The sequence below is a fragment of the Passer domesticus genome, chromosome 8 (assembly GCF_036417665.1).
Source record: "Passer domesticus isolate bPasDom1 chromosome 8, bPasDom1.hap1, whole genome shotgun sequence".
Classification (NCBI taxonomy): domain Eukaryota; kingdom Metazoa; phylum Chordata; class Aves; order Passeriformes; family Passeridae; genus Passer; species Passer domesticus.
This window is the reverse complement of record NC_087481.1, coordinates 47,478,398-47,505,851: the sequence shown is the minus strand read 5'-3', so window position 1 is coordinate 47,505,851 and position 27,454 is coordinate 47,478,398. Positions and strand designations below refer to the sequence as shown.

At 40.7% G+C, this 27,454-nt stretch overlaps 1 protein-coding gene across 2 annotated transcripts in view; it reads right to left on the bottom strand.

Annotated features, from left to right (window-relative positions):
* SORCS3 (sortilin related VPS10 domain containing receptor 3) overlaps window positions 1-27,454 on the bottom strand; it is a 275,567-nt gene that overhangs the window by 75,709 nt on the left and 172,404 nt on the right. For both annotated transcript variants that reach the window (XM_064431239.1, XM_064431241.1), the window contains exons 5-6: window positions 25,474-25,547; window positions 6,479-6,543 (exon numbers count right to left, since the gene is read on the bottom strand). In XM_064431239.1, the coding sequence (XP_064287309.1) occupies window positions 6,479-6,543; window positions 25,474-25,547 (139 nt within the window). The remainder of the gene's footprint in view (window positions 1-6,478; window positions 6,544-25,473; window positions 25,548-27,454) is intronic.

Sequence of the window (27,454 nt, the reverse complement as noted above, 5' to 3'; positions counted from 1 at the left end):
ATGCATCAGAAAGCTGCTGATGAGACCAAATAGAGCAGAAGCCACCCTGGGTAGAATTCACCAATTCCTATACCCTTCTGGAAATCATAGCCCTGTCTTTCCTCTGAAACCCCCTAGCCTTGTTGACTGGTTTTAATTGTGGCAGTAAAACACAAAAAGGAAAAAAAAAAGGCCCAAATCAACACTATTAAATTTAAGTTATTTTTCTGTGAAAATCACAAGCATCTCCCAAAAATTAAGTCTTTATAGGAAACATAGGCTCGGAATGAAAATGCCATGGCCATGAAATAGCATGAGTGGCTGAAGATTCCTAACAGAAGGTATATGCACTGCAAGAAGCATCAAATGCTTCTGTCTAGAGAGAAGAACAGAAGACCATCACACTAATGGGATCCTGTCAGGCCTTGACATTGCTTGAGAGAAGGAACAGGACTGGGAGAAGAACATGAAAACAGAAGGGAAAGCAGATATACAGAAAGTTAGAACAAGAAGAGACATGCTCACCTCCAGCAAGTTGAGAGAGGTTATAGGGGATTAAGCATTATTTCAGTCAGGCTAAGAAAAGGCCTCATGAAACAGAACAATGAATGCACTGTGTTTCTGGATGTGTGTAATCTAAATATGCCATCTCTGCTTTTCAACTGCTCTTCTGAAAACTGCAAATTAGGAAGAAAATAAAAATACTACTAAGATGACAGCTGGAGTGATAAAAGGGTCATATCTTTTGCACTCTGGCACTTTTACAGGCCTCTTAGATTCAAATGCTTCTTTTCTTTTCTACAAAGGGTGAGGACAGAACATCAATGAAGTAAACAGCGAGTTTGTAAGGGCTGGGGTGAGCCTGGTGCAGTGATTTTAGTTCACAACAGAACTTTGTGACACGGACCTTGTCAAACTGAGCCCAAAATGATAAAAGAGAAGTTTAAAAAGACAGTCAGTAGCCCAGCAAAGCTGCTTATAGGATTCTCCACCACAAAAAACCCGCCTTGTCCTTGGTCTGTGTCCTTACAGTGACAGCAATATGTGGGGCAGTGGAAAGTTTTAGGGGGTACGATTGAAATCCTCAGAGATTCAGCTAACTGCCTCCTCAAATTCTAAAACAAGATTCACAGACTGATAGTTTCCTCTTTTATAGCCTTGTCCCAGCAACACTCTTAAAAATGTAAAAAGAATGCAAATCAGAGGCATTAATAATTAGACTAATAATTTCTAAATTATTTTGTCTAAAAGAGTCACAAACTACAGCCAAGCTTTAATCTAATGAAGGTCCATGCCCAACCACCCAGTGAGTGAAGGCCCCTGTTTAAAGGCTGCAGACCTGGTTCTGGGTTGATGCACCAGGGATTCCAGGTTAATAAGGGCTGAGTCAGAGCAGTCACACAGGTCTGGTGCAGTAATGAAATCCTAGTCCCACTGAGGATGCTAAAGCAGCAGAAAATGTTGCTGGTGCCAGCTCAGAGTACTGGGCAGTGATTAAAGTGTATGGTGAAAAACACCTGACCTAGAGACAGTGCCAATAACCAGAGCATCAGAGCTGTGCTTTCTCCCACCATAAAATTCCAGCAGCAAAAACAGAGAGGTCAGACTTTCAGTTGGCATAAATTAAAGTTCTTCATCAACTGATAAACACACACTTGGCCCAGAGTTGCTATTTAGCTCCTCAGCGTGGAACCTAAGACAACCTTGCAGTCGATAAAAGCAACTTCCCAGAAAACAAGAGGATCTCATGTGCTGCCATGCTATCCAAAGAGATCAACAGCAGTGACTTGCTCTTTGAGGTAGCTCTAAAATTAAGCAGAACAAGGAGGAGAGGTCAGGAGTTGTATTTTTAGAAGCTCATTCCCTCCAGTACGTTCTCCCACACAGTCGCCTGGATATTCTTATCCCTCCAAAAAGGGGATAATTTGCTGCTGCTGAGTGACAGAATGGGAAGAGGAATAAAAACCTGTCACAAATAAATGCAGATAAATCACAAGTGTTGACATGACAACGAGCTTCCTGCCTATTGGGAAATGTGTCATTTTGAGTGTGTTACACCAGCAATCAAATATACTCAAAGGATGGCACCTGATTAAAATTCACAAGGAGATGGTGGTGGAGAAGGGGGGTAACTCACTGCCCATTCTCCATTTAGTCTCTTGTTTTATTTATTTTCATATATTTTACAATACGAGCCTATTAAAAAAAAAAAAAAAACAAAAAAAAAAAAAAAAAAAAAAAAACAAAAAAAAAACACCAAACCCAACCAAACAGGCACAAATAAAATATCTTTAAACCTCTCTGCTTTAGGGTACCAGATAAAGTAAAGTCTTGTTTTTTTTCCTGCTTCCCCAAAGAAATTTATTTTGAAATCCCTTTAAAATACATTAAAAATCAGATAAAAAATATAGCAGCACCCAGTTCCATTCCCACTTGTGTGCAACTCAAAGCAAGAAACAATCTCAAGGCTCTGCTCAAGCTTCTAAAAGGGTGCCATTCACAGAGCACATCTTCTCACACAGAAAGAACAGGGTCTCTCAACAAAAGCCTCCATTAAGAGAGAAGAGGCCATCCTAACTTTCAGGCTATTATCAGCCTCTCCTCCAGAATGAGGTAATTTTGCACCCTCATTTGGGGCAGCCAAGAGATAGAAGGACATTCACCCTGAGGGGCAGGTGACATGAGACTAAGCCATGCTTCCAAAGCCTTACCTTTCACTGGGGGTGTATTGCCTAATGGAGCTTGTTTCTATGTGGGCACTACTTCCAATTCATATATTGTCCTGTACAACACCAGAATTAAAACGCTTGGGTGTTTTGGTTTTCAGGGTTCTTTTAGCGGGTTGGATTTTTTGTTACTTTTGATATTTTTATAATGTTCCACTGCAAAAGGAGTTGAGAAGGGCTCCCTACTTCCCAGGCAGCATTAAAAATTTCTATGCTTTATAAGCAACTCCAACCACTTCCTCAGCTCATCTGTGAATGTGGCAATATGGACATCAAGCAGCTTGGAGGGCTTGCTGCAGCTCAGATCCCAGCATCCATGCCTCTACACAAACCCTTCCCACCACACTTAGGATTAGGGAATGGCTTTCACAGATGTACAGCCATTTTCCAGCTGAGGAGCCTGAACCACCTCCTCATTGCTATTTAACACAGTCTTCCATCTTGAGATTCTGGAGTGTATTTTTACCCTTTTTGAAGTGACAAAACGGAAACAATTTCTTGAAATTGGAAGGGACAAACTGGTGAAATAAGCCAAGCTACCATGTCTCATCTTTTCCTGCCAGCCATGCCAGCTTTGGCAGGAAGCAGGAGCACAAGAGGCTCTCTCCCCAGAGGTGGGGGTCCCTGAAGGAAGGCAGTGAAACAACCAAAGCTGTTGTGCTGAAGGCTGCAAAGGGCCAACCTGTGTGCAGGTGACTGTGACTTAGACACAGGACAGCAAGTCCTGCCTTCCTCCTGGGATGGCTATCCAGCATGGCTAATAGGGAAAAGGATAGTTGATAGAGACAAATTGAATTGGCAGATTGGCTCAGCTTAAATCAGGGCCTGGTGTCAGGCAAGATTTAAAATCATAACATCATGAAGGTTTCTATGAGAGGGAAAAAAATCTCACTGGCCTCCATAATTTTTCCCCCAAAGAAAAAGACATGTAGACTCTCCAGGAATTAGTTACCCTGTTTTATCCTTTGGTTAGCTTTTCTCCCCCTCTTTTTCCTATAATTCAAATCCTGTTTATTGCAGTGTGTGTGTGAGTGGGGTGAAGATTAACTCACTGAACATCAGAAAGTTCAATATATCCTTCCCAGGAATGCTGGTGGGTGCTTGTGTCAGTGTCATCATAATAGTTCCCTTGCATCCAGCCCTGTCCTTGCTGCTTCCTATTACACTCTGGCAGAAGGCACAATGCCCAAGGCTCCTACATGTTTTTACAATTTAAAAATGCAATCCTGGATTATTATTCTGCTACAATGACTACAATGACTCAAGATGTCGAAAAAATGTGAAAAACTTCATCTGCTACAAAAGATGGGAACATCTTGAGATAAGATAGGCACTTGAATTATCAGCATCTTGCAGTATTTAAGGAGACTAGGCACAGGGGCAGATGGGTTTTTCAGAGACACAACCATTTCTAATGACTGGACAGACAAAACCACGTGGCAAGATATCTTGAAGGACAGTCAGCTGAGAGGTGAACAGGACTGCCAGCTCCCAGATCCATAAGCTCATTGATAGCTCTGACTCATTTATGGACAAATGAGATTCCAGCATGCCCCACCACCTGTTCCCAGCTCCAAAGCTCCTTTTAGCCTCCACTGTCTGAATTGGTATTAGACAGGTTCTTGAGTCCCATTAATGGCAAAAGAATTTAAAAATATATAATTTTAAAAAATTTCAAAATTATCAAATTCAGAAGTCTAGTCCTAAATAATAGCACTTCCATCCCTTCCCCTCCCTTCTCCACTGCTTTTACTCATTACTTTTTTTTTTTTTTTACTTAAAAACATGGAGGCAAACAGAAGAAGAGGAAAGAAAAATCCCAGCCTAGAAGAATCATGTATTTTTCAAGCAACCAGTGATATTGAAGGCATGGATTCTTCTATCTGAATTAAACTAAGCAACTAAGCATACTTAAATCTATGTCTGTTAATGCATCAAATAAGTGACTGAGCCACCAAACTGACCTAAAAGAGGCATTAGAGAAGCCTTTCCTTTCTTCTACATAGCACTGAGGAAAACTTTCATCAGAAGTTTACTGATCAAGAGGAACTAACTGCAGGGCCCCATTTTCCAGCACGTGTAGGTGCCTCAGCTATTTCACATGAAGGCCCAGTGTTGTTGCAGAACTAACTGGGAGAAAAGTTCAGTGCCCCATTCCTGAGCACCCAGAGGTGAACAATACAGCACTGGGGAAGTCTATAGCTGTGAGGCTGTCATTGCTTTGTAACACAAACTCTAATTGGAGCAGCACTGTTCTTTTGTGCTGTGCTGGAAGAGGAGTCCTTTGGTACAGGCCAGCAGGGGCAGCACAGCCCAGCAGATCTGGGATGGCAGCTGCAGTGGGGCTGTTTTGCTGACACTACTGGCCAAGCCTGGCTTCCAGTGAAACCCTCAACACCATCAGCTGCCAATTTCAAAATGCTGAATTTATATATTAAAAGAATAAAGAGCAAACCCCTGAGCAAAGAAGACCTGAAGGAAGAGAGCTGTCTTTAAGCTGGGGACACATCTTTCAAACATTTACATCCTTGACATATCCAACATTCAAATAGCTGGGTGAGCAAGTTTAAACTTAGTTTCAAAACAGACTCCATCAGCACTTTGCTTGCTTGCTTGGGATTTTTTATTTGCATTTGACCACTTCTCCCATCATACCTGCCACAGTACACACAGCAGCAAAGGCACTGAAGATGCTTCCCTACCTTGTCCACCCACCTGTCGGCCTGTTTTGCTTTTTCCACATATTCAACAAACAGCTGTCACCCCTGAGCTGTTATTGCCTGGTTATTTATTCAGCTGCCATCACTAAATAGCAGTGGGAGGCCAGTGAGAGATATTAGAACATCCACAAGCTCAGAGAAGCCATCTTGATAGACAGGAGTTTGTTCACACATCTGGCCTACGCAGCACTTGACTAAAACAGAGAAAAGTTTGCAACCAACAAAAATGAGGCTTTTTTTTTCCCCAGAAATCCTCTAACTCCTCAATCCTATCTTGTTTTTCTATACTGTCCCTGCACCAAAATGGAACACTTGTTCCATCGCTCCCATTTCCTCACACTGGAGTAAAGTTCCACACGGAGCAGATGTATTACTATGCTGCAGTTCCTGTGAGAAATATCTAAAACACTTTGGAGAGAGTAAGTCAACTTACTTCTAATACCGTATCTTGCTGGAGATTGATTATGTAGGAATCCATTCCACTGCAAATGTGACTAGATTTATTTCAGTGAGAGGTTGATAAATTTTTTTCCTATTTCCTGCTTCAGATCCAGGCACCATTTCAAGCCTGTAATGTGTTGGTATGGAACACCTACTCACACACTATGAGCACAACTACAAAATACTTTCAAGACAAAGGGGCATAGGAACATTCTGGCCATTCTGCAGGTAATTTCTCAGATTCTCAGGTACCACCTAGCTGTTCCGAGCACCTCTGGAAATGCACAGAGGTTCCATGGTACAGTGCTGGTTGCCCAGCTCTTTATGATTGATGTAAACTATGTGATACTGAAACAGCTAAACAGGGAACAGGATAGATGGGTTCTTAGGCCAACAGACTGTGCTTCTGTCCACTCCCTCCACAGACACAAGCCCTGCTGCCCATGACTTTCCCCTACATGTCAGGATAAGAACATCACATCAAACCCCATGACCAACATCTCCCCTGCCAATTAAAAGTGAATGGGGATGTAACATGGGTAAAGTGGATTCTCATTCCCACTCCATTCTTGGCTCAAAGCCCAATTTTTAGCACTGGCTGCAGGCACTCACGTCCATCAGCTGTCCGGGCTTCCATGTGCACAAGGTCAGGTTCTTTATCCAAACCAGCCACTGACCTGAGAGGAGAGAGAGAGAGGACAGTCAGTCAGCTGAAAGGCTGCAATCAGACAGAGCTGGGGAAGGAGCACAAAACCAGTTTAAACCTTCCTTGGGACACCTGGTATGTAGGTCTCCACCTTTTTACAACTGATCTCCTTTGTATTCCCACACAGACCATGCTACACCAACCTTCCCAGGCATGGGAGAATGATCCTGCCTGTCCCTCGTCTACAAGATCAAGGCCACTATGACTCTTCTAGCGATAGCAAAGAGAGCTGTCCCAAGACCCAATAAAATTAGAGTTTTGTTTTAATGCTGAAGGATAAACAAGGGCACAGCAGCCTCATGCCTTCAGAAAGCAAATTAAAAGGAGGGTTTATTTAGCTGATTAGAAACATGAAAGACTAAGTTCACTGATTTGTCCGTGATTTGCTGGGCAATCTTGCTATTCTTTACCTCCTTTTCCCCATCTTCAGAAGAAAAATGTTGCACATATGGTGAATTTCTGATTTTAAAAAGATGAGAAAGTATTCATTATTCACACCATGATCCCGTGCCATCCATGGTCCTTGACAATTATGAAAAACGCACAATGAGTTTCTTTTATCTCACTAGCTGGAACTTAAGCACCCCAAGTCAAATCTTCCTATGCATTGTTATTTACTCCCTAAAAAATATTTTCCAAAGCACATTAAAAATATACTTTTCCTCCTGGAGGAGGGAAAGTCAAGCCCAGAACAGAAATGTTATTATTAGTGTCCTGGCTGATAAGAATCACTGAGAGATGAACATTTAGTCCTAGCAATGGCTGGCAGGGGGAAAAAAAATCCATAGATGTCCATGAGATTTATGGTGCTGCTTCTCCTGAGTTAACCAAAGGGTTAGATTAAAAAGGGACAATGACAAAAATCAGTTTCTAATTCGGTGGGAGTTGAATTTGATACAGTAGATTGTAAATAATAGATTCCCTCTGAGCCAGCCAATGTTCAGAATTCCCTAATGTTCTGAAAACATTTTTATCTCATTCTTTTGCCGTTTTCATCCTTGGGGCATCAACAGCAAAAACAGTAATAATAATAATAATAATAATAATAATTTTAAAAATACAGATGCTCTGATACATTTTTGTGAATCCCACAAAAAACACAGCAACCGAAGCAATAACAAACATATAAATGTGCTGGAGTTCAGCTAAGATCAGGCAGTGCTGCAAATGTCAAAATAACTACATTATGACCCACTGTGCAGGTAACAGAAACTGGCACTGCTTGTTAACGAAAGCACCACATCGATAGCAAGTCCATTCACAACGCTCTGAATTGTGGCCAAAAGATACCAACACAACAAAACAAAGCAGCACAGGCAGGGCTTTCATCATTCCACTCACAGTGAGAAACAGTCTGCTCCTTAATCGCTACCATCAGTTTCAGGGTGATCCCACAAGGAAGAAGGGCTGTCTGTTATTGGTAAGGATGCCAGAATGAGCCTGAGTTCCTCTGATCACACAATTATTGGGATCAAAGCTTCCCAATGGACACGGTTAGAAGTGACAGTAAGATACACAGAAATTCCTTTAAATATCAGTGAAAAACATTACAGTGTGCTGCAGTCTTAGTCCCCAATGTATATGGAAGGCAATCTTTCTAGTCCACAGCAGAGATTTTCTGCCCTGTCTCAAACAAGTAGCACTAACTGCTGTAATTTCAGTCATTCAATAACAATCACCCTTGTCTATGACATGCCAATAGAGACAGATGTACATGCTTACCATCATATCTATTCATCACAACTTAATGAAACGGAGTGGTAATTCCAGCACTTGGAGGGAAAGGTTGGGAACACTTTAGGGACTTGCCCTGCAGCCCTTACCAACAGGTTTCCTACTTAAATTCAGCCTTAAATGCACTCTCCTGGCATCCATCCTTCTGGAAGCCAGACACCAAGCTCCTACTCAGAGCCATTTGCTGTGTCCTGACACACATCTGACAATGTCAGATGGCTTCATCTGGGCCCCTGACATCCTCTGGGTCCCTCCCTTCCAGATGGAGGGGACACCGTATCTCCCCCTGCAGCAATGGGACAAAACTATTTGCCCAGGTAATAAGAGACATCAGTCTGCCACAGTACTATTCATTTTAAAAGGGATTGCAATTAGAAGAACCTAAGTATATCCTAACAAAATCCGGAATACTCGTTACCATTGTGCATTTGCATGCATGAGCTCTGTGGATCTATTCATAATGCCTTTCAAGTGTGCACCAGGGAATGAGAGGGATCCCCTGAAACATGTCATTCTAGCTTGAAGTTCCTTTCCAGTGCCATCTACTTGTTCCCTTAATTAGTTTTGACAAGCCTAATGGTTCTTTTCAGAATAACAATGATGACAAAAAAGGACTAGCACACAGCGCACCCCTAGTACTCCTCTGTTCTTCAAATAGTGCACTACAAGTTGAAAAGCTTACAAAGTGTTCTGCAACACAAAAGCAAGACAGGCTGCTCTATCTGCAGGCAGATAAGGCTCAAAAGTGATGCATTGGTCATCCTTCCTTCACTCAAACCAAGGTGCTTTCTTATACCAATGACTGATTGCAAAACAGATCCCCAATCAATGCTGGTTCTTCATGCCTCACCTCACATCTGTTCCCACTGGCAAGGAACAGAGCTTTGCTATGCATTACTCTGACTCTTGAATTCAGGTATTTTTAGTAAATGGTCTCTCATCATTTGTCTGGAGGAGCTTTACACGAAGAATGCAAAAAAGTCATCAGTGGAAAGAGTAAGATCCTGAAGCACAGCTGCAAAAACACACACACAGACTCTAAAGCTATTCCTTTATCCTGTTGTAATTCTCTAGCCTTGAGAACTCACTACAACAAGCTCACTGGTCTGGCAATACAGGAGCAGCAACAAAACAAGAAGAGACACTTTCACAGCCTTGTATTTTCTTACACTCTGAAGAACATTTGAACGATACACTGCTCAATATTATTTAAGCAAATAAAGCATGTTGAGGAGAGATGTCAGCATCCCCTGACTTATACAACCAAGTGTAGCCCATAGAGTGTGGTAGCTGGGAAATGCTTTCATGGTGCTCTAGCTAACAACCCTGTCCAGAGGCTTATAAAGACAAGAGTATTTAACACTCAGGAGCCTGAGGTCCTGACCCATGGTCAAACAGATCTGTACATATAAACTCCAGACAGCAAAATTTAAACCAAGGTTCACAAAATGCACCCATGTGTGCTGCTGTCTTGGATGGCACAGGGAGTAAAATAAGGCACCCTCACTGTGAGGAACTGAGCTAAATCAACATCCTCCACCATCCCTATTCATTAATCACCCCTCGCATGACAAAATGCTGAGAGCAGGCAGGCAGTAGTGACAGGAAAGGTCAGTTTTTCCTGCTGACACTTTCCCCAACTGCTGCAAAAGCAGTTTTCAAAATGTGAAGCCTGAAGCCAGAATTGTAGCAGGCACAGGATAATTTTCCAATTAAGAATTCAAACTACCTCTGAGTTCCACTAAAAGGAAGAATTGTTACTTTTTTGATATCTTCTGCTGCTGTTTTTCCCTTCTGTTTTCATGGTAGCTCTTGATTTTCACAAGGTCTTTCCTCTCTTCTTTTCAGAAGAGAATCGTGTGCTCTTGAAGGATGAACATGATCCTGGCAAGATCCCTATCTCTATCCTGAGGGAAGAGCATTGTGCAAGGATGCACATTTACTAGGCACTCTGCTAATATTTCATCTCTGGGAGGGAGAGCAGCCGATAAGGGCATGGAAAACACAATATTCTGCACTTTTAACTTTTCCTGAAGTGTTTCCTTGTAGTTTCTAACTACAAGGTGTTGTATACTTCAAAATAAAAAATGCCAACACATGCAAAGAAAGGAAAAAAGAAAAACAGAGACTCTTCAGGTTACCTGCCTACTGCACACCCCAACCCACTTTTTCTGCCAACTCTAATACCCTTCCATGGAATAAACAATTTTTGCATTTTTTTCTACCCATTTTGCATTACCCACCAGGCATTTAAAGGTGAAAAGAAGAACTGACATATGTCTCCTCTAGCATTTTAAATGAAAACAGCTGAGCAATTCCAACTGCCCCTGTTGATCCTTGCTCCCTAAACCATCAATTGAGGGTAAGAGATGCTTTATTCCTCTGTCTCCTGCTCCCAAGAGTTTTGGAGGTTTGAGTGAGCATCACTGAATGTGAGCAACATTTATGTTTGGGATTTACAGCAAGGTAAAAGCCAAAATTCAGGTTACAGGAGTCAGCCTTTCAAACTTGATCTGGAACCTGCTGGACTGAGCTTTTTGCCAGGGGTGTGTCCAGTTTCTGACCAGTGAAAGGGGCATTCACCAGCTTTGGAAACAAGATTAAAACTTTTACAATAAATTGAGACTCCCAAGATGCCGACTTGAAAACCCAATTTTGCAGGTTAAGACATCAGACTGAAGGCAATTGACAGTGTCCATGCAAAGAGACAGAGGAAACATGGATACTACCTAGCAGGATGTTGTGCAGTAAATAAGGGCTAGAAACATCAAGGAAAAAGGCATATTTATTGTACAATAGTATGTAAAGGAGGAAAAACTCGTCCCCTTGCTGAAAGCAACTGCAGTTAAATTAGTGGATGTTGCAAATTAGTCTGATGTAATTTTAATTCTATCCTGCTCCAGAAGTGAGTAAACACTTTAGGGTCATACCAGGCAAGCAGTTCTAATTTCTAACTCCCCCGAGCAACACAAGGGCCATGCCCATGTGCATATATGGAAGCAGGAACTAATTCATTTATTCCCACTCAACTGCCCTGGAGTTTTCCACATAGAACCCTTGCTCAATGACACCTACCTGTCCAACAGTCTTCTCCTCTACCTGATACTGCATCACATTTGTCTAGGTATCAATAACTGCAGTTGGCGAATTTATGCATTAATTGGTCTAAAATCACCCCCAGCAGGCATTAACTCTGGGCAAGGCATGCAACAGCCCCCATGCATCCAACCTGCACACAACCCTTGGCCAACCACCATAAACTACCATAGTTAAGAGCTATACAAATGTAGAACTGTTGGGGCAAAGGATATGTTTATTAAACACATAAATACAGTATCATTCCTGTGGCTGAGCCAGGGGAGACACTACTGGATGTGTTAGGATGTGATGAGGTCTCTGAAGAGTTATGGGCAAAACTTCCTTGCACAGCATATTTCAAATGAAGCTTGGGAAAAAAGCTGGGCAGGAGGATACTGTAAGGAACTGTCTTAGCTAGGTCCCTGGAGCTTTCTACATCTTTTCCAGTGCTAGTTTTAGTGATGCTATAGTTCTGGACATTACCAGAAGTAATTGTTGTGAGACTTAGCTTGCAAGATAAGGGGAAAAAATTGCCTAGTGTTTATTCTCAGCTAATTTCTTTTCAGCAAAGCCAATCCTTTTTAAAATGGTCCCAATGAATTTTAAGGAGGTTTTCTGCATGGTATCTCAAAAACAATGTGTTCATGGCATCTGCATGTGTTTTCATATGTGCATACATGCATCTGCCTCCCTGCATCTCATACCCATCAAGACCAAATGTCTAAACCTGTACCTTCCCTGTAAGCTCAGTGGATCACAGGCCCCTGAACCACAAAGTTGCTGCACACAGTTCTTTTATGCATAAACCAGACCAAGAAGAGGAAAGAGGTCCAAATCAATCCTTTCCTTGAGGGGAAAACTGGCATTTAGGCTCAACCATGTCAGCCATAACCTAAGAATCCATTAAAGGCAGCAGGCTCTGCTGCACAGAGCATCATTTATTTCTCTTCTCAGTACATAAAAGAAGGTATTCTTTTTATCGCAGAAATTAACAGGGAATAACACTGCTGTTGCTTACTATTTTTTCTTTTCTCTTTATGCTAACACCAAAACCTATACAAATAAGGCTCTATCTAGTTCTCATCCATTCATTGGTCTTAGTCCTTTAAAGTCCTGTGGCATTTTTCCCAAACCTATACCATAAATCCCAAAAAAAAAAAACAAAAAAAAACATTCTCGTGAAATATATTTGAAAAATTTTGCAGGTAGAAGGCCAAAGATTCTTATTCACAGCCTAGTCAAGGTTTGAAAGGACCAGCAACACAGACAGGGCATGTGGTCCAGGTGGCATCCTAATTTCCCCATGGTGCCTTTGAAGTAGCTCCTTATGGGGCCTGAGGCTCATGCAGGGAGTGTCAGCTGTGCCAAGGCAGCCCTGGTTGCTCCCAGGTGCAGCCCCAGTCCTGGTGCTGAGGAGCTGACTGTGCTGCTCCTGACTCATCCGGGTACAGCTGATCCAGGCTATGCAAAGGCAGTCCTGAGGGCTTAGCTTTATCCTAATGGAATAAGAAGCCTTTTCTTTTGCTAAGTCCTAGCAGTACCAGCATCAGGATATGGTGGCAGTACTGAAGCATCAGCTCATCAAGTTAAGACATCACTGTCCTGAAGGCCTCCCAAAGCCTGAGTGCACGACACACCATCAGCTCCCTATCACAAATGTATCCAACATCAACAGTGCTGCTTCAGAGAGGACATTTCTGAGAGGAATGAGGGAATTTTCCTGGGGTTTAGAGGTCTGCAAGTTTTAAGCACATTCCAACACAAGGGTTTGATTCTGTTTTGCCTTCTTCTGGAAGGGACACTCTTTTGCAGAACAATTTAACTTTTGTTATTTAAAGTTTCGAGTCCCTTTAGGAAACAAGAATAAGAGTTGGTTTTTTTTGTTTTTGCATTTGCTTAAAATTAGTTTAGTGCCTACTATATTATAAAGCCCAGTCAATTAATTTTTCCCAATGCTTGGCTACCCTCCTTTGAAAGAAAACATGGGAACTCCATGAAAACATGGGGAATTACTATAGATTATTGCTTTGCTTTTTCATAAAACATTTTTCCCCCCTGTTTCAGATCACTTTTAGAAAACCAAAGCACATGCTCAAAGACCCCTCAGCACAGCCTGGCAGTCCTGTAACCAAAGATTTCACTGAAGTTACTCCTCTCCTTCAAAGGAAATGTGTGTAAGACTTGTAATATTCTTCCAAGTTTGTTTCCTAGCAGAAGTATCTTAAACATGACCCATTCAAGAAATTATTTACACCAAAATAAGGGTTATCAGATACTATCAGATAGTGTGTTTAATTGCCCTCATTTGTACAAATTTTTTCCAATTGTAAATATGACAAGCCTGAAATGCTAAGGCTCAGTGATTCAGCTATTAGCAGAGGCCTAGGCACAATGAAGTGCCTCCAAAAAGCTTCTGAGCAAAAACATCATTTAACAAATGAATGCAGCAGTAGATGGATAAAAATAAAGCTTAAATTGTCCAAAGAGGGGATGCCAGTATGAAACTTGGCACAGACAATACGTATAGGATTTGCTGATGAGCCCCACATGCCTATGAGCATTGTATATTGTATTAATTAAGGAAGAATGAGTCTCTACATTCCCTGTTGCAGGATATTGTGAAGAATCACCCTGGGATAACATCTAACATTGTGGAAATGAATTTTTGGTTCATTTCATGCATTTTGGGGAAAAACAATATGAAAAAATAGATTTGTTTCACAAACCTTTTGTGACAGTTGTTTCTCTGCATTTCAGACACTAACCTGAAGAGAACAAATGGCTTATTTCCTTCTTTGACTTTTAGCCATCAGCCAGAAAAGGAATAGGGTAAGAAAGGAATGAAGAACAAAGGTAAGGAGAAGAAATAGAGAGTAGAATGAACTACTCTGTTCTGGACCAGCAAGCATAAATGCATCAACATGTCTCCTTGCCCCCAAAAAATCACACTCAATTAGCTGCTGAGAGTGAGATGCTCATTTGTCTCAATACCACAGGAGGAAAAGACAAAGAAGCAGGAAACAAAAAGGACTCTGGCAGCAGACAGATATCGAAAGACAGGCTCTGCCTGTAGAAACAGCAAGTCTGTGTGGCTATGATTTGTAAAAGCAACAGTGTCATGAGGTCAGCAGATCACCAAGTGTCTCATGACAAGACAAGTTTGCATCCGAGACAGAAGCATCCTCACAGGCAGAATGGAGATGAATAAAACAGACACGGTCACATGCAGCAGCTCTGTCAGTGAAAGAGCAACACTGCAGCAGAAGAGACCAAAAAAACAGAGATCTTCTGGGGGTCCTTTGCTCTAATGTAGGCAGGTGAACAAAAAATAAGGAGACAAGGCTGCCCAGGGGGCTGAGCCCTAGACACACTCCCAGCTCTTCACAACAGCAGCATCCCAAAGCATCCCCATCCCAAAAGCATTGCCCTGGTCAAGTGAGAATGCTCAGGGCAGAATGCTGCAGTGGGAGTCATGTCAAGAAGCAAAGGTGTATGGTCAAGCTGTAGGTAAAACAAGAGCTTCTCTTTGTTGGGTTCCTAATCTGTTGTTACAGAGGAGCAATAAAAGGAAAGAGAAGTACAAGGCCAAATGAAAAGTAATACTTTGCTGGTTTCTATCCTCAAGGCAAATTCCAAAGTGCCAGCACACTGCTCAAATCTAATGATTTGTAGAAAGAAAAAAAAAAGAATTCTGGAGAAACTACTGCAGATCTAGAAATGGCTTTAGGGAGTCACTATTACAGATTTCTCCTAAAATCAATATCGTAATGGAACATGTCTCCTTCACTCAAAGATTTTCAATCAAAACCTGAAAACCAAAAATACTGTGAGCAAAACCTAAGAATCTGTCTGTATCCTTTGGCCAAAAAATGTGACAGAGTTTTTGGCTTGGTTTTCTTTATTTTTTTCAATAAAAAGTAGGATTTTTTCCTAAGTGAGAAAACCCAGATCTACTGAAATCAGCTCTGAAGTCTACAGGTATTACTTATTATTTCCTAAGTACTTGCTGGCAGACACAAGTGAGTATGCTTCTCTCTCAAACTCAGCTACAGAACTTCTGATACTCCACTAAACATGGAAATGTGTCTACCTCTCATTTTTATTGCCTTCTGCCCAATGGAGAACAATTATCTTGCAAGATAATTACAGAGCTACGGTAACCACTGCTATGTTCTATTCCAATTAACTCACTACAAATATGCAAGTGAAACAGCATCACTCACTGGCTTTTCATCCTTGTTCTCTATATGATCAGCAAGACACAAGTTACTGAAACAACATTATTTAAAAGAACCTGTAGTGCAGCTAATAAGATGCTCCTTCCTGCTCTTACATTCTGATGTAGCTTCATGCTCACTGTGCTTAACAATAGCAAAATTAAACTCATCTCATTCTACAGAGGAGACTCGGGGGAATGCCAGGGAATGAAAGGATGGGAGTTTCATTTTCTTCTCTAGCCGAGAATGAATTCTGCCTCATATAACTGCTGATGAATTGTCGTTTTAAGAGAGTTTGTTAATTTACAACAAGCAGAAGGCATAAAAACGGACCTCCTTATCTTTAATGGATGTTATTGAGCAACACAAATGGTTCACATTTAAATTAATGCAGAAACATCTTGTCTGTTTTGCCATGATAAGACTGTTCTTTTTGCACAGCATGGGCTCAACTTCTTCTGTTAAATAAAACAACTGGTTTTGTTCAGCTTAATGCCAGGCAAATTTCCAAAGGTTCAGCAGCTGAAGTCAGTTCAGGGAAATGAACTGGAATTTACCTGTGTCCTTCAGGGAAATGAACTGGAATTTACCTGGGTCCTGCCTGATTTTCTTTGAGAAAATATCTCGAGAATTTTGAGGTATCTTGTTTCAAGTAAAAATGGTCCCTGATAGTGCTGATGTACTCACTGAGGATAAATCCTCTGTTGGATTGCAACTTCCTCCACTGCAAGGATGCTTCCAGCCACAACTGCTGTAAAGAAACAAGAGCTGTAAAGGTGAAATCAAGTGGGCCATCGGGGATGAGGTCTGGGGCAAAGGGAGGATGGATTCAGAAAAGATGCTCACTCCTGATGCCTGTAGGTGTTTTGCCATTGAATGAAAGAGCCAGAAAATTATGTTTGTATTCAGAGTATGTGAAAAGGTAATTCCTAAACATCTCAGAACAGCAGTGATTTTAAAAGAATTCCCAAATATTTATCAATATTTATCTTTCAGACAAGAGGGATTCTCCCCCACACTGAGAATTCATCCCTTTTTCCAGAAATTGAGAGATTAGTATGATATAGAACAAAGGTCAAAACCTAACCTGAATTCCCCACAAAAAAAAAAAAAAAAGGGGGGGGGAGAGATTATTCCTTGCTAGCTAGAATACACAAAATATGATGCTACTTTCAGCCTGGCAGCCCAGCTTTTGATTAGCTTTGCCAAGCTATGACAGTATGGGAGATCCCCATATGCCTCAGAGGGATGCATTATTCAATATATTAATTAGAGGGCTGGCTTTCATCAGTGCTTCCTACTAAGTGTCACAAAGAATTACTCTGGGACTGTTCCTGACAGGCTGGAATTAATTTGTGTCTGAGTTCACGTGCATCAGGAGAGCCAGGATGAAGTCAGGCCAGGCAGACTACATGAGTCAGCAGTACAGCATTTCAGCTTCCAACACTGGCCTTTGAAACACAGTGATGGGGTTTGGACTTACTCGTTTTGATGGGTTTTGATCTTATTTGTTACCTTCTTGCAGGAGAAGAACACAGGTCCTCCCACCACGTGCTCTTCAGACAGACACAGCACTGGGACCCACTCCAGGGATCGATACAAACTGGGAGAAATATTCATAAACTCTTCCTTAAAGCATTCCTGGTCTTTCTTGCTAGTGGTTCAACTAGTCTGCTTTGGTCCAGGCACTCAGTCTAAGAGAGTGGGGGGGAGATGGGGTTATAAAATTATCCAAGATCAGCACGGGGAGAGGTAAGAGAAGAGACTGGCTCCTGGGAGATAAAGAAACCTGACAGATGAGAGACCAAAGCCAAAGGCTGAAAACACTAACTGCAGTGCAACAGGTGACATGTAGTGGTAGGCATTAGATTTAAGCCAAATGAGAAGAAATATTTTGGTCCTTACTTTTTGAGGCCTTAAGGAAAAAAAAATTGCCAGCCACAGAACATTGAAGACATAAATGTGGCAAACATCACAAATTGTACTAAAATCACAACAAATCACAAATTAGGAAAGCCTGATGGTATTTACGTAAGAACATCCACCATTACATTAGTGGAGAGGGATAGTCCTCCCTTCTGCAAAATATGTTGCAATTCTCAAGCAAAAAGAGGTTAGAGAGAAAAAGAAGGTGGTTAGAAAAAGAAGTCCTTCAAAGACAACTTATTCTAAAATTGCCCTTCCAAAGGATATACCTTTCATTGAAAGAACTCGTTCTTGCTGTGATAGTAGCCAGATTTACAGAGGTGTATACATAATATGACACTTTATCATGCAGCACTTTACTTAGAGTTCACTTATTATGTAATTCATGGATTTTAATGGAGAATTTAAAGTACTTAAAATTATTTCCCTTCAAAAATCACACAATCACACAAAATCCTTCTAGCCATAATGCTTTTAGTATTTTTTTTTCCCTCATTAAAAAGAGTTTTGAGCCTAGGCAGCCCGATTAGCATGACATCCACGGGACTTCGTAAAAATGTCAAACACTTATTTTCCTAGGAAAACAGGCAGTAAGAAGAGGGGCACCAACAATACTAAAGCATCCATCAGTTACAACTTAGAGCTTCATAGCTTACATTCATAGTACAAGAGATTAGTTCTAACAAATTTCCACGTAAGGTAGTCATCAGTCAGCATAAACATACATCAAACCTCCAAATATCTTTGGTTTTAGTCCCAGGTAAACTAAATATAGTCTGTAATATTTCTCCAGTATTGTACTATGGGTTTTTTCCACCTTCTACAAAGATGCTTTCCCACATCCAACTATTTCTGTCAATCTCTCATAAATTTGTTCAAAAAGGAACACGGACTGTGCTCAGAAAGGGGAACAGCAGTCTGAACACTACACTGACCATAGGCACTAATGGAACTCATGGGGTCTGTGCAGTCTCTATAAAACAGTCCTGCAGCATTTCCCAGAGATAGAAAGTTAAGCATTTTCCTGCTCTTAGGGTCATTTACGTTTTTATTCTTTTAGATATCCATAGAATCTATCACAATATCCCTAGAACAGCACTTACCAATCTATAGTTCAAAATGAGGCTAGGATTATGTTTAGGAAAAAATATCACACGATTTGTTTCAGACTGCATTCTTTCCCTGCTTTAATTTTGTTTTTAAAATCATATATTGCAAAATGAAGTTTCAGTCAAATTTTAAGATTACTTAAAAAACTGTCAAATATTTCACAATAATCCTTCCTTTAATTTCTGAGAGAAATATTTTGATAACGTTGCCATGAATTCTAAAATACCATTATTGACTTGAAACTTTTTCAACAAAAATAAACACTATTTCAGCCAATAAAAAGTATCTACCTCTATATCCAGATTCCATTTATATCTGTCACCGAGTTACTGTGTAATCACAAGTTAGTCACCCACAACCTAACATTTGAAAACACTAAATATCTATAGTGACAATGGCATTAACTGTAGGCACACAAAATGAAATAAAATACCTAGCCTCACAGTTTCACTTTGCCCCTTTTTAAGTGAAAAGGAAAAAAAAAATAGGTTTATTATCACCGTGGTGTTGTAGTCTTCAATTAACTAAAGTGACCTTGCAAGGAAATCTTCCAATATATGCCAAGAATTTATGAGAAAGTCTCATCTCCCCTGAACTCTTATTAGAGAGCCTGAGGCTAGAGTTTGAAAATGTTGTCCTCAGCTTAGTACAATTCATGGTCATGGTGGCTTGAGTAACACTTTCCAGATTTATGTTAGCTTTACTCTCCAGGAGAAAAACCTTCCCTGGGTGTTCTTGCCCACAGGGCATGGGAAGCAAGTCCCTTACCAGAGCCAAATGAGTCATTAGCCCAAGGGAGGCTCCAGTAATAGCCACTGGGTAAGTGCCTTGGTGATGCTCGTAGGTGTCATCCATAGATGCCAAACTGGAGTCATTCCTTTTATCCACACCTCCATGTATGGTATGGTTTTAATACAGAAAAACTCCAATGTAGGATTATTTAAGAGTCAATTTGACATTTACAAGACTATGTTTTCCTAACGCTAAACTTGGCTGTAAAAAATCAGGCGATGTTTCCCCAGCACTGTGCAATGACACCATCTGGCAGTTAATGATTAGTGGGATTTACAGGAGAGGCAGGCACATATTTGACTAACCATCTCTTTGCTGACAAACTAGGCAAGTAAAGGTAATGTCAGCTGTATCCAAAGGTCACTACTGGAACTGCTGCTGAAACAGCCTGCATGGACCAAAATTGGCACTGGAATTGGGAAATATCAGTGCTGTCACAATGACAAAGAAATAAAAACAGACACAAACATCTGTGTGAAGGTAGATACAAACCCAGATAATAACCTTTAGAAAAACTGAGGCAAACCCCTTAACTTCTGCTACACTACTCTCAGATATCCAAACCAGCCTTCATTTAAGTCATCCTGAAATTCAGGCTGCAACTAAAAAGAAATACACTGGCTGATACATTTTATCACCTTTTCCTACCCAAAATCACAAAAAAGACTGAAAACCTTGCCCTCGAATGACAAAATTTGTTGTCTCATTCCTCAAACAACCGTGACAGAAAACCTTTAACTCCAAAGCATAGCCTAAGTCAGTGGACACACAGTTTCTTTCCTTCTTTCAGTGAGTGTTCTCACAATTTTTAACTCTCAGAGATCAAAGTGAATGTGGCTGGCATTCACAGATGCAAAAAAAATTAAAAAAAAAAATCCATCCCAAAACAAAACATAAATCTGATTGATTATCATGGAAAAGAAGGGAAAAAATAAAATTCTGGGAGATTTGTTGACTGAATCAGTAGTGTATTTGAGAACTGCTTGATACACCTAATTTTTCTACTTGCAAAAACAAACACTGCTCCTCGAAGCCACACTAGTGCATGTCCTATTTTCCTCCTCCCAGTCTGTCCTTTCCTGCCTTGTTGGTCTTTTCTGTCCAGCTCTCATCACTAGTGTGTATTTCAGTGGCTTTTACTGACTAGACTCGTGCTGCACATTGACTTCAGGACTCCAAGTATCAGAAGTACCAGAGGCAACGGAAATTCTGCACAGATTTCTCCCTCTCTTCCATGAAAGTGGGTATTCCCCACTTTCCTGCTCCCAGGCTTTGAGAGAATCACCATGATCCCTGAGAGCATGACTTAAATGAGACAAGGGAAATGTCTAGCTATAACAGGCCAAAAAACCCCAAACAAAACCACAAAAAAACCCCCCAAAAAAACAAAAACGAAAACCCCCCAAAAAAACCACACCAAGGAAAATGGTTCCATATCCACTACTTCATATTCCTTAGTGATGATGTAAGGCAGGAAACAGGAATGTGTTCTCCAAAAAAGAAAAGCCTGGGGAGACACTAAAAAAGGGTGTCAGTGTCCAAAGGAATACAGTGCTTTCCTCTACTCAGGATGGTGCATCCTTGTGTCTGCTCAGCAAATATAGGCAGGGCCTCCAAAGACAGATGGACAGGGGATATTCGCAGCTGTTTAGCTGATTGGACAGAAAACACAGGTCCCCTTGAGATACTCTGTATTTGAAAGAATTAAACCATAAGATGATAAAAGGATTTTATATGCCACTAAAGCATCTTTTCATTCTTTTCTACCCTCTAGTGCTCTTAATCTACTGCTGTAGCATTTCATATTACTATATTGGAGTATTTCACCCACTACAGTCATCAAGGTGCTCTCCTATCCCAGTCTCACCTTCAGGGTAACAAGGCAAAGTCAGCTGGAATCACCCAAGGTGACAGGGAAAAGCTGTGCTCCAGCAAAGTGCTTGGTGATTATTCCAGTAACCAAACCATCCTGCCCACCTGCTTGGCCCCACTGTGCTGCTGCAGGAAATGGCAGAGGTAGTAAAAAAATACTTAAGGACAATTCAAGTCCTACAAATCTTTATCAGGAGAGCAACAGTATTTAGTCAGCAGAACAGACCATGTGTTTTACAGGCGAGGAAGCTTCCCCAGCATTTCTATGGTACAAAATACGGGCTTTATTTTTTCATATCCTCCACATGGCAGCACAGGTGTCTTAAGTTATAGTGATACAAAATGAACAGGGCCCAGAGGGAGCTGCAGAAATGTGTTCTGAAAGAAAAGAACATTGAGTAGGTTTTTAACAAACTTTGCACCCATGCTGGTTTCAGTTATCTTGATTGATCTTGGAATTTCTGTATCACATTAGCGTAAACTCGCTATTTCCAGTCTTACAGGATCCTAAGTTATTAAAATCTACGGCCAAGGCACGTGGGAGCCAAATCTGGATGCCTGTACACACATCAAGTAACACATTCTGTTCAAGCTCTGCCACTGTCATCAGTGGGTGTAGTTAACAAATGAATCACTACTACCAAAGTAGAGAACTCAAATCCTTGGGCTTTTTATAACTGTGAGTGGCCCAGGGGTGAATCTCAGCTCATGCACAAACTTTGAGCAGGCTCAGGAACCGATGAGAGATGTCCCATGAACAGTTGGACATGTGACATCCATAATGAATGGGAACACAAAACTACAAACCAGTGAGTAGCACCAACAACTATGACTAAGGAATGAAGCTGAAAGCAAGAGCCAGGATACAATGCCAGAAATTGGGATTGGAGCTTAGAGCTTTGTTTTTGACCAGAGGAGAGCCATCACAGACGCTGCCTGCTAGAGCTACACCAAAAAATGCACAGAGTGACTTGTGTGTCTATGACTAACAGAGAGGTTGTTCTTACCCTGCTGAGGGAAAATTCACATCCCAGTCTCACAAGCTCTGAAGCAATCATGCTTCTCTCCAGGCCTTAATGTGTGAGGTCTCTCAGGGAAGGTATAATTATTCAGAAAGATCTCAGAGAGAAAAATAAGACCTCTTCTTGTCAGGTTGACTGATCACACAAACTGGGTGAAGTTTATAGTCTTCACAAGTCCATTCAAAGCAGCCTGAGAGATGAAAGTCATGTTTTGAAGGCAAACACATTCAGCAAAGCCTGGCCCAGATAAAGCCAGCTGCATTCCAATCAGATAGAGACCATCCCATTTCATGAAGGATGCTTACCTGAGCTTCTGCTAATGAACAATGCAGAGCAGCACAAAAGAGCAGCTTGTCTCATTTTGGCATCTCTGTATCCTTACTATTACAACTTTCTTGGAAGTTTTAATTCAGAGGTTCAATAATGTAGTGTTTGATAGACTGATGACAGGGACAGTGACAGGCTGGTGACATGGAAAGGCAAGCTTGCCACAGGCAAGCTGAGAGCTGCAGTTGACACACCTGAGGGAAGGGATGCCATCCAGAGAGAGACTGACAGACCTGAGACGTGGGTCTGTGTGAACCTCATGGCTGCAGGAGAACTTACAGCACCTTTCAGTAGCTAAAGAGAGGGAGCTTTTACAAGAACATGTAGTAACAGGACAAGAGTAGTGGCTTTCAATTTAACTATGGTAGGTTTAGAATAGATAATGGCAATAAGTTCTTTATTGTGAGGCTGATGAGGCAATTGAACAGGTTGCCCAGAGGAGTCACAGATGTCCCATTTCTGGAAGTGCTCAGGGCCAGGCTGGATGGAGTTTTGACCAACATGGTCTAGTGGAAGGTGCCCTTGGCCCTGGCAAGGAAATTGGAATTAGATGATTTTTAGGGTCCTTTCCAACCTACACTATTTTATGATTCTCTGAGGTTCACAGAGTAGTGGCTTAAGTCCCTCTGAAACCTACAGCTATACCCACTTTTCTCTCTCTTTTTTAGCACACTAAAAAGAAACTGACAAATTTCAGAGGCTAAAATGTTTTTCGCATATTTTTCTGTACAGATCTTACAAGCCATCACAGTTTGCAGCTTTAAAGGGAAAGAAAAGAAATAGACAAATAAAAGCTAAGGAGAGTTATTATGTTCCACAATTTCAATACCTCTTATCCCTGTACTATGGATTGTTTCAAATCCCTCCCACTCTGGGAAAAACCTAATTCACTCTCTTGGGAAGCTTATTCTCCATGGGACTCTGCTGTTTCTGAGTGGAATAAAAATTTCTAAGTATATGTCTTATGAGTTTTAGCTATAGAAGACTTGTACATTTCCTAAGAGAAAAAGGCACCTGAAACACAGACATAATGCACTGCTAAAAAACCGTGTTCAAACCATGCAGAAAAAGACAATGAAAAATTAGGTAGACTGTGGAAAACAATACACATTTGGGTGTTAAAGGGACAAACAGGTAACTTCCATTGACCATTGTTATACGGAAGCAGAAAATAAGGCACAACATCTCAACCTGTCCTTTAAAAAGAGGTTCTGCTTTTCTTCCCAAGTCAGCTTAGCCCTTGCACTTCATCCTCCAAGAAAGCCTCTCCCCTAAGCTCACTTGTATTATTTGAAGGATTGGGTAAAATTATTCCAAGGACCAGCTATTCTGCTCTACAGAAGGATACACCTGGAGAGGATCTACACTCACTTTTGTCATGTGCACTCAGCATGGATAGTGAGATCAAAGGATTTTTGATAGGTCAATCATCCACCCACCACCAGAACCAGGAGTGAAAAACAACTTCCTTTCCAACATTATGGAATTGTGGAACAGTAACACAGACAGACCTTTGATATATTCTGCAGGTCTGTATGACTTAGGAACCTTAAAACTTTCTTTCCTCAGTGTTCAGAATCTTCTCACACTGTCCAGATTCCTCAGGGACACTAAGGGAAATTGCTAGACCCTGAGACAAGAAGTCAATGTTTTAAATGCTGGAGTCTAAAAGATGTTTAGATTTCCAGAAGGATGTACATAATTTGAAATGAGGAGTTTACCTCCACTGCAAGGTGTGGAAATACTGAAAATACAATCTATAGATATTTTGTGCCTGGATTCTAGGGGCTTTCAATGAGGTGCAAAAATTTCTATGAGAATTTTTACTCTAAGATATATAGATAAAGATATAGATATGCATCATGCTTTGTAATTGAGAGTAAATTTTTAAGTTTTCCGAGTTCTTTTTATTTTTAGCCATCCAAAATGTAGCCCTCTGGTTCCTTAATATTACAATCTTTTTGGGTCTTAAGGACCAGACACTTTTTTTAGCTATGCAGAGATTCTGTAAATCAGCACTTCTACACATTCACACACACCCCATCATCCGGCATATAGTAAGTACAGCATTAAGAATCTGATTCAAGCCCTAAATCCTATACTCAACTACAGAAGAACTACACTTTTCTTTTTCTCTCTAAAAGTCAATTCTTGAGTCTTCACATGGTGCAGAGAAGTTTGGAAAAGAGGCATCTGAGACGGCTGAGCCTGGAGATAGGAACTAAATTTGTTTCATCATCTGATTTTAAGACACTTCCAATTTGAGAGGTTGACACTTGGGAAATGAGAATGAATTGAGTCACAAAGCAGATTTTTAGCAAACTGCAGATCTTGGGCTTTCACTAGTCACTATAATAAAACTGGCTCCTCAGAGAGTGATTAAAAGCAGAGTGAATCATCCCTTCTCACCAAGATTGCATAAGGAGACCGGTCAGAGTGGCTGGCTCTGCACAAAGACTGTGTTCTAGGCTAAAGTAACTCTCTAAAGAGCTGAAAAATAGTAAGTCAAATGGTCACAGGTTTGTCACTGAGGCACTGGACAGCTCCTTTGTGTTACTCTAAGCAGGTGTACAATGAAGAAGCAGGAGTTTTTGCAATTATCAAAAGACTTGTACTTCTCTGTAAAAGACATGACCTTTTATCAGACGAGAAGAGAGACTACTGCACTGCAAGGTGTGTTCCATGGACTGAATTTCTAGCATTGATGATGAACAAAACCAAGGGTATACTTCATGTTTAGGTAAAGCAACCAATAGCTTCAAGGTAGATGTTCTCCCCTCCATGACCCACCCAAGGCAAGCCAAGCCAGCAGCCCTCACTCACCAGTAAAACCTGTTTGGAGTGACCCGCTCATGCATGAGCTGCCATTTTCTTCCAAAGTCCATGGAGCTGTACAGCTGGAAGACAGAAAGAGAGTGAGAAAGAATAAACTCAGATGAAAAAGAAGGAAAAATGTTGATAGATAAAATATTAACATCAGCTCAGATTAAAGAACATGAATGGATTGTTCCCAATGATTATGCACAATTATCAATCAGCCTCAATGCCAGGGGAGGCTAACAAGGCAATGGCTTCCCTTTACTCTTAAACCAGACTGGGCTCCTGAGAATCAAAAGCAGGTTGTCTCTTCTCAAACATTGTCAAACAACTCTGTCCTTCCAAATTTCAGCTGTCAACACATTCACTTTGACTGCCATATAACAAAGCTGGCTGTTCTCCTGGCTTTTTTTGCTTAATAGGAAGCAGGTGACATGTGAGTTCCTAGTATCAAACAGAATGAGAGACAAATCAGGTTAGTCAACATGGCTCTGATGAGGTAGTGACTCTATACTCAAGGTCATGCCATGATTTGTTTTTATGGAATGAATCAAATCTCTTTTGTATTGAAAAGTAAATTGCTCCTAATATATATTATATTATAATATCCTAATATACAATATTTTCTAATATTGAGAATGGCATCTAATTTTTAGATAAGTTAGAAATCAACCTGGTCATTTGTTAAACACCAAAGATAGTGACTCTCCTTGGAAGCCAAATTTTCAATATAATGATCTTTTTGAGTCTTTCTGGTTAAGAAATGACACAGCTGTACTGTAACCAAGTTTCCATGCAATTCCACACTGAGTTTCAGACATATACTTGCTTCATATATATTCTGCTTAATATCACAAACACCATTCTCCATGTAATTATTTTCTTACCCACAATGCATCCTCTCACAATCAAAACATATGTAATCTCCTTTTCTCCAACTAGGAGCAAATTTGGTCCTTCAGAGAAAAAAAATACACTTTAAGAAATAACTACGATCCTTTACCACTAGATCACAGAGAACTAAATATCAGGCAGCATTTTGATCAGGATTTCAAATAAATTTCATCTGATATATATTCTGGTCTAACAAAACAAGGGTTGATTGCCAGCTAAGGACGTAGATAAGAGAACTGAAAAAAAAGTCAATGTTTGTAACAGCCAAATTTAAGTCCCTAATGGGAAAATATAGGATTTGAGCATGAGATTCTGCATTGCATTTGATTTCAGTAGCTGGCTATGCAAATTGGAGGCAGGTCCATGTTCAGATTGGAAGGGTTCACAACCTAGTGATGTGTCCTGTGGCACCACTGTGATGGATGGGTAAGAGTGACTGGGAAGATAAACCACATGTGCTCACACTGAATATTAACCTTTCTTGAACAGGCAGCATCTTTGACCACAGAGATGCAGCAGCCACATCAGAGCTGGACCATATATCAATTTAGAAAGATGATTGGAAAGGGCTGTTTGAGCAGTGTCCAAAGCCTGAGGCAGTTAATTAATTCTTGCTATGTTTGTACTCAACTACACAACCAAATCACTGTATAGTCAGCAAAAGAAAGTCAGAAACTGAAATTCAGACTCCATCAAGTATCTAAAGCAACTGATATGCGTAAAGACAAAAGAATCAGGCTTTTGTATTTATGCCAACAGAATGCCAGTCTGGCCAGTAACAGCTCAAGCTGCCAGTAAAACACATATGGAGGAAAGATATGGAAGCACATCCTTCAATCTTCATGTCAGAAAGGGCTCCAATTATGTAAACTTCAGCCAACACCACTAAGCTTGTAGGAAATATTAAGAAAGACTTTCTGCCCCATGTTCTTCAGGAGATCAGATATTATGTGTATGTTCTAATTTGGCCATATTTCTTTAGAACTGTCTCTAGATAGGGTAACATACTGCAATACAAGTCCACAGCAGCCAGACTTCCTCTGCTTTTCACGTTATTACCTAAAAAAATGTAGATACAAAATAAAGCAACAAA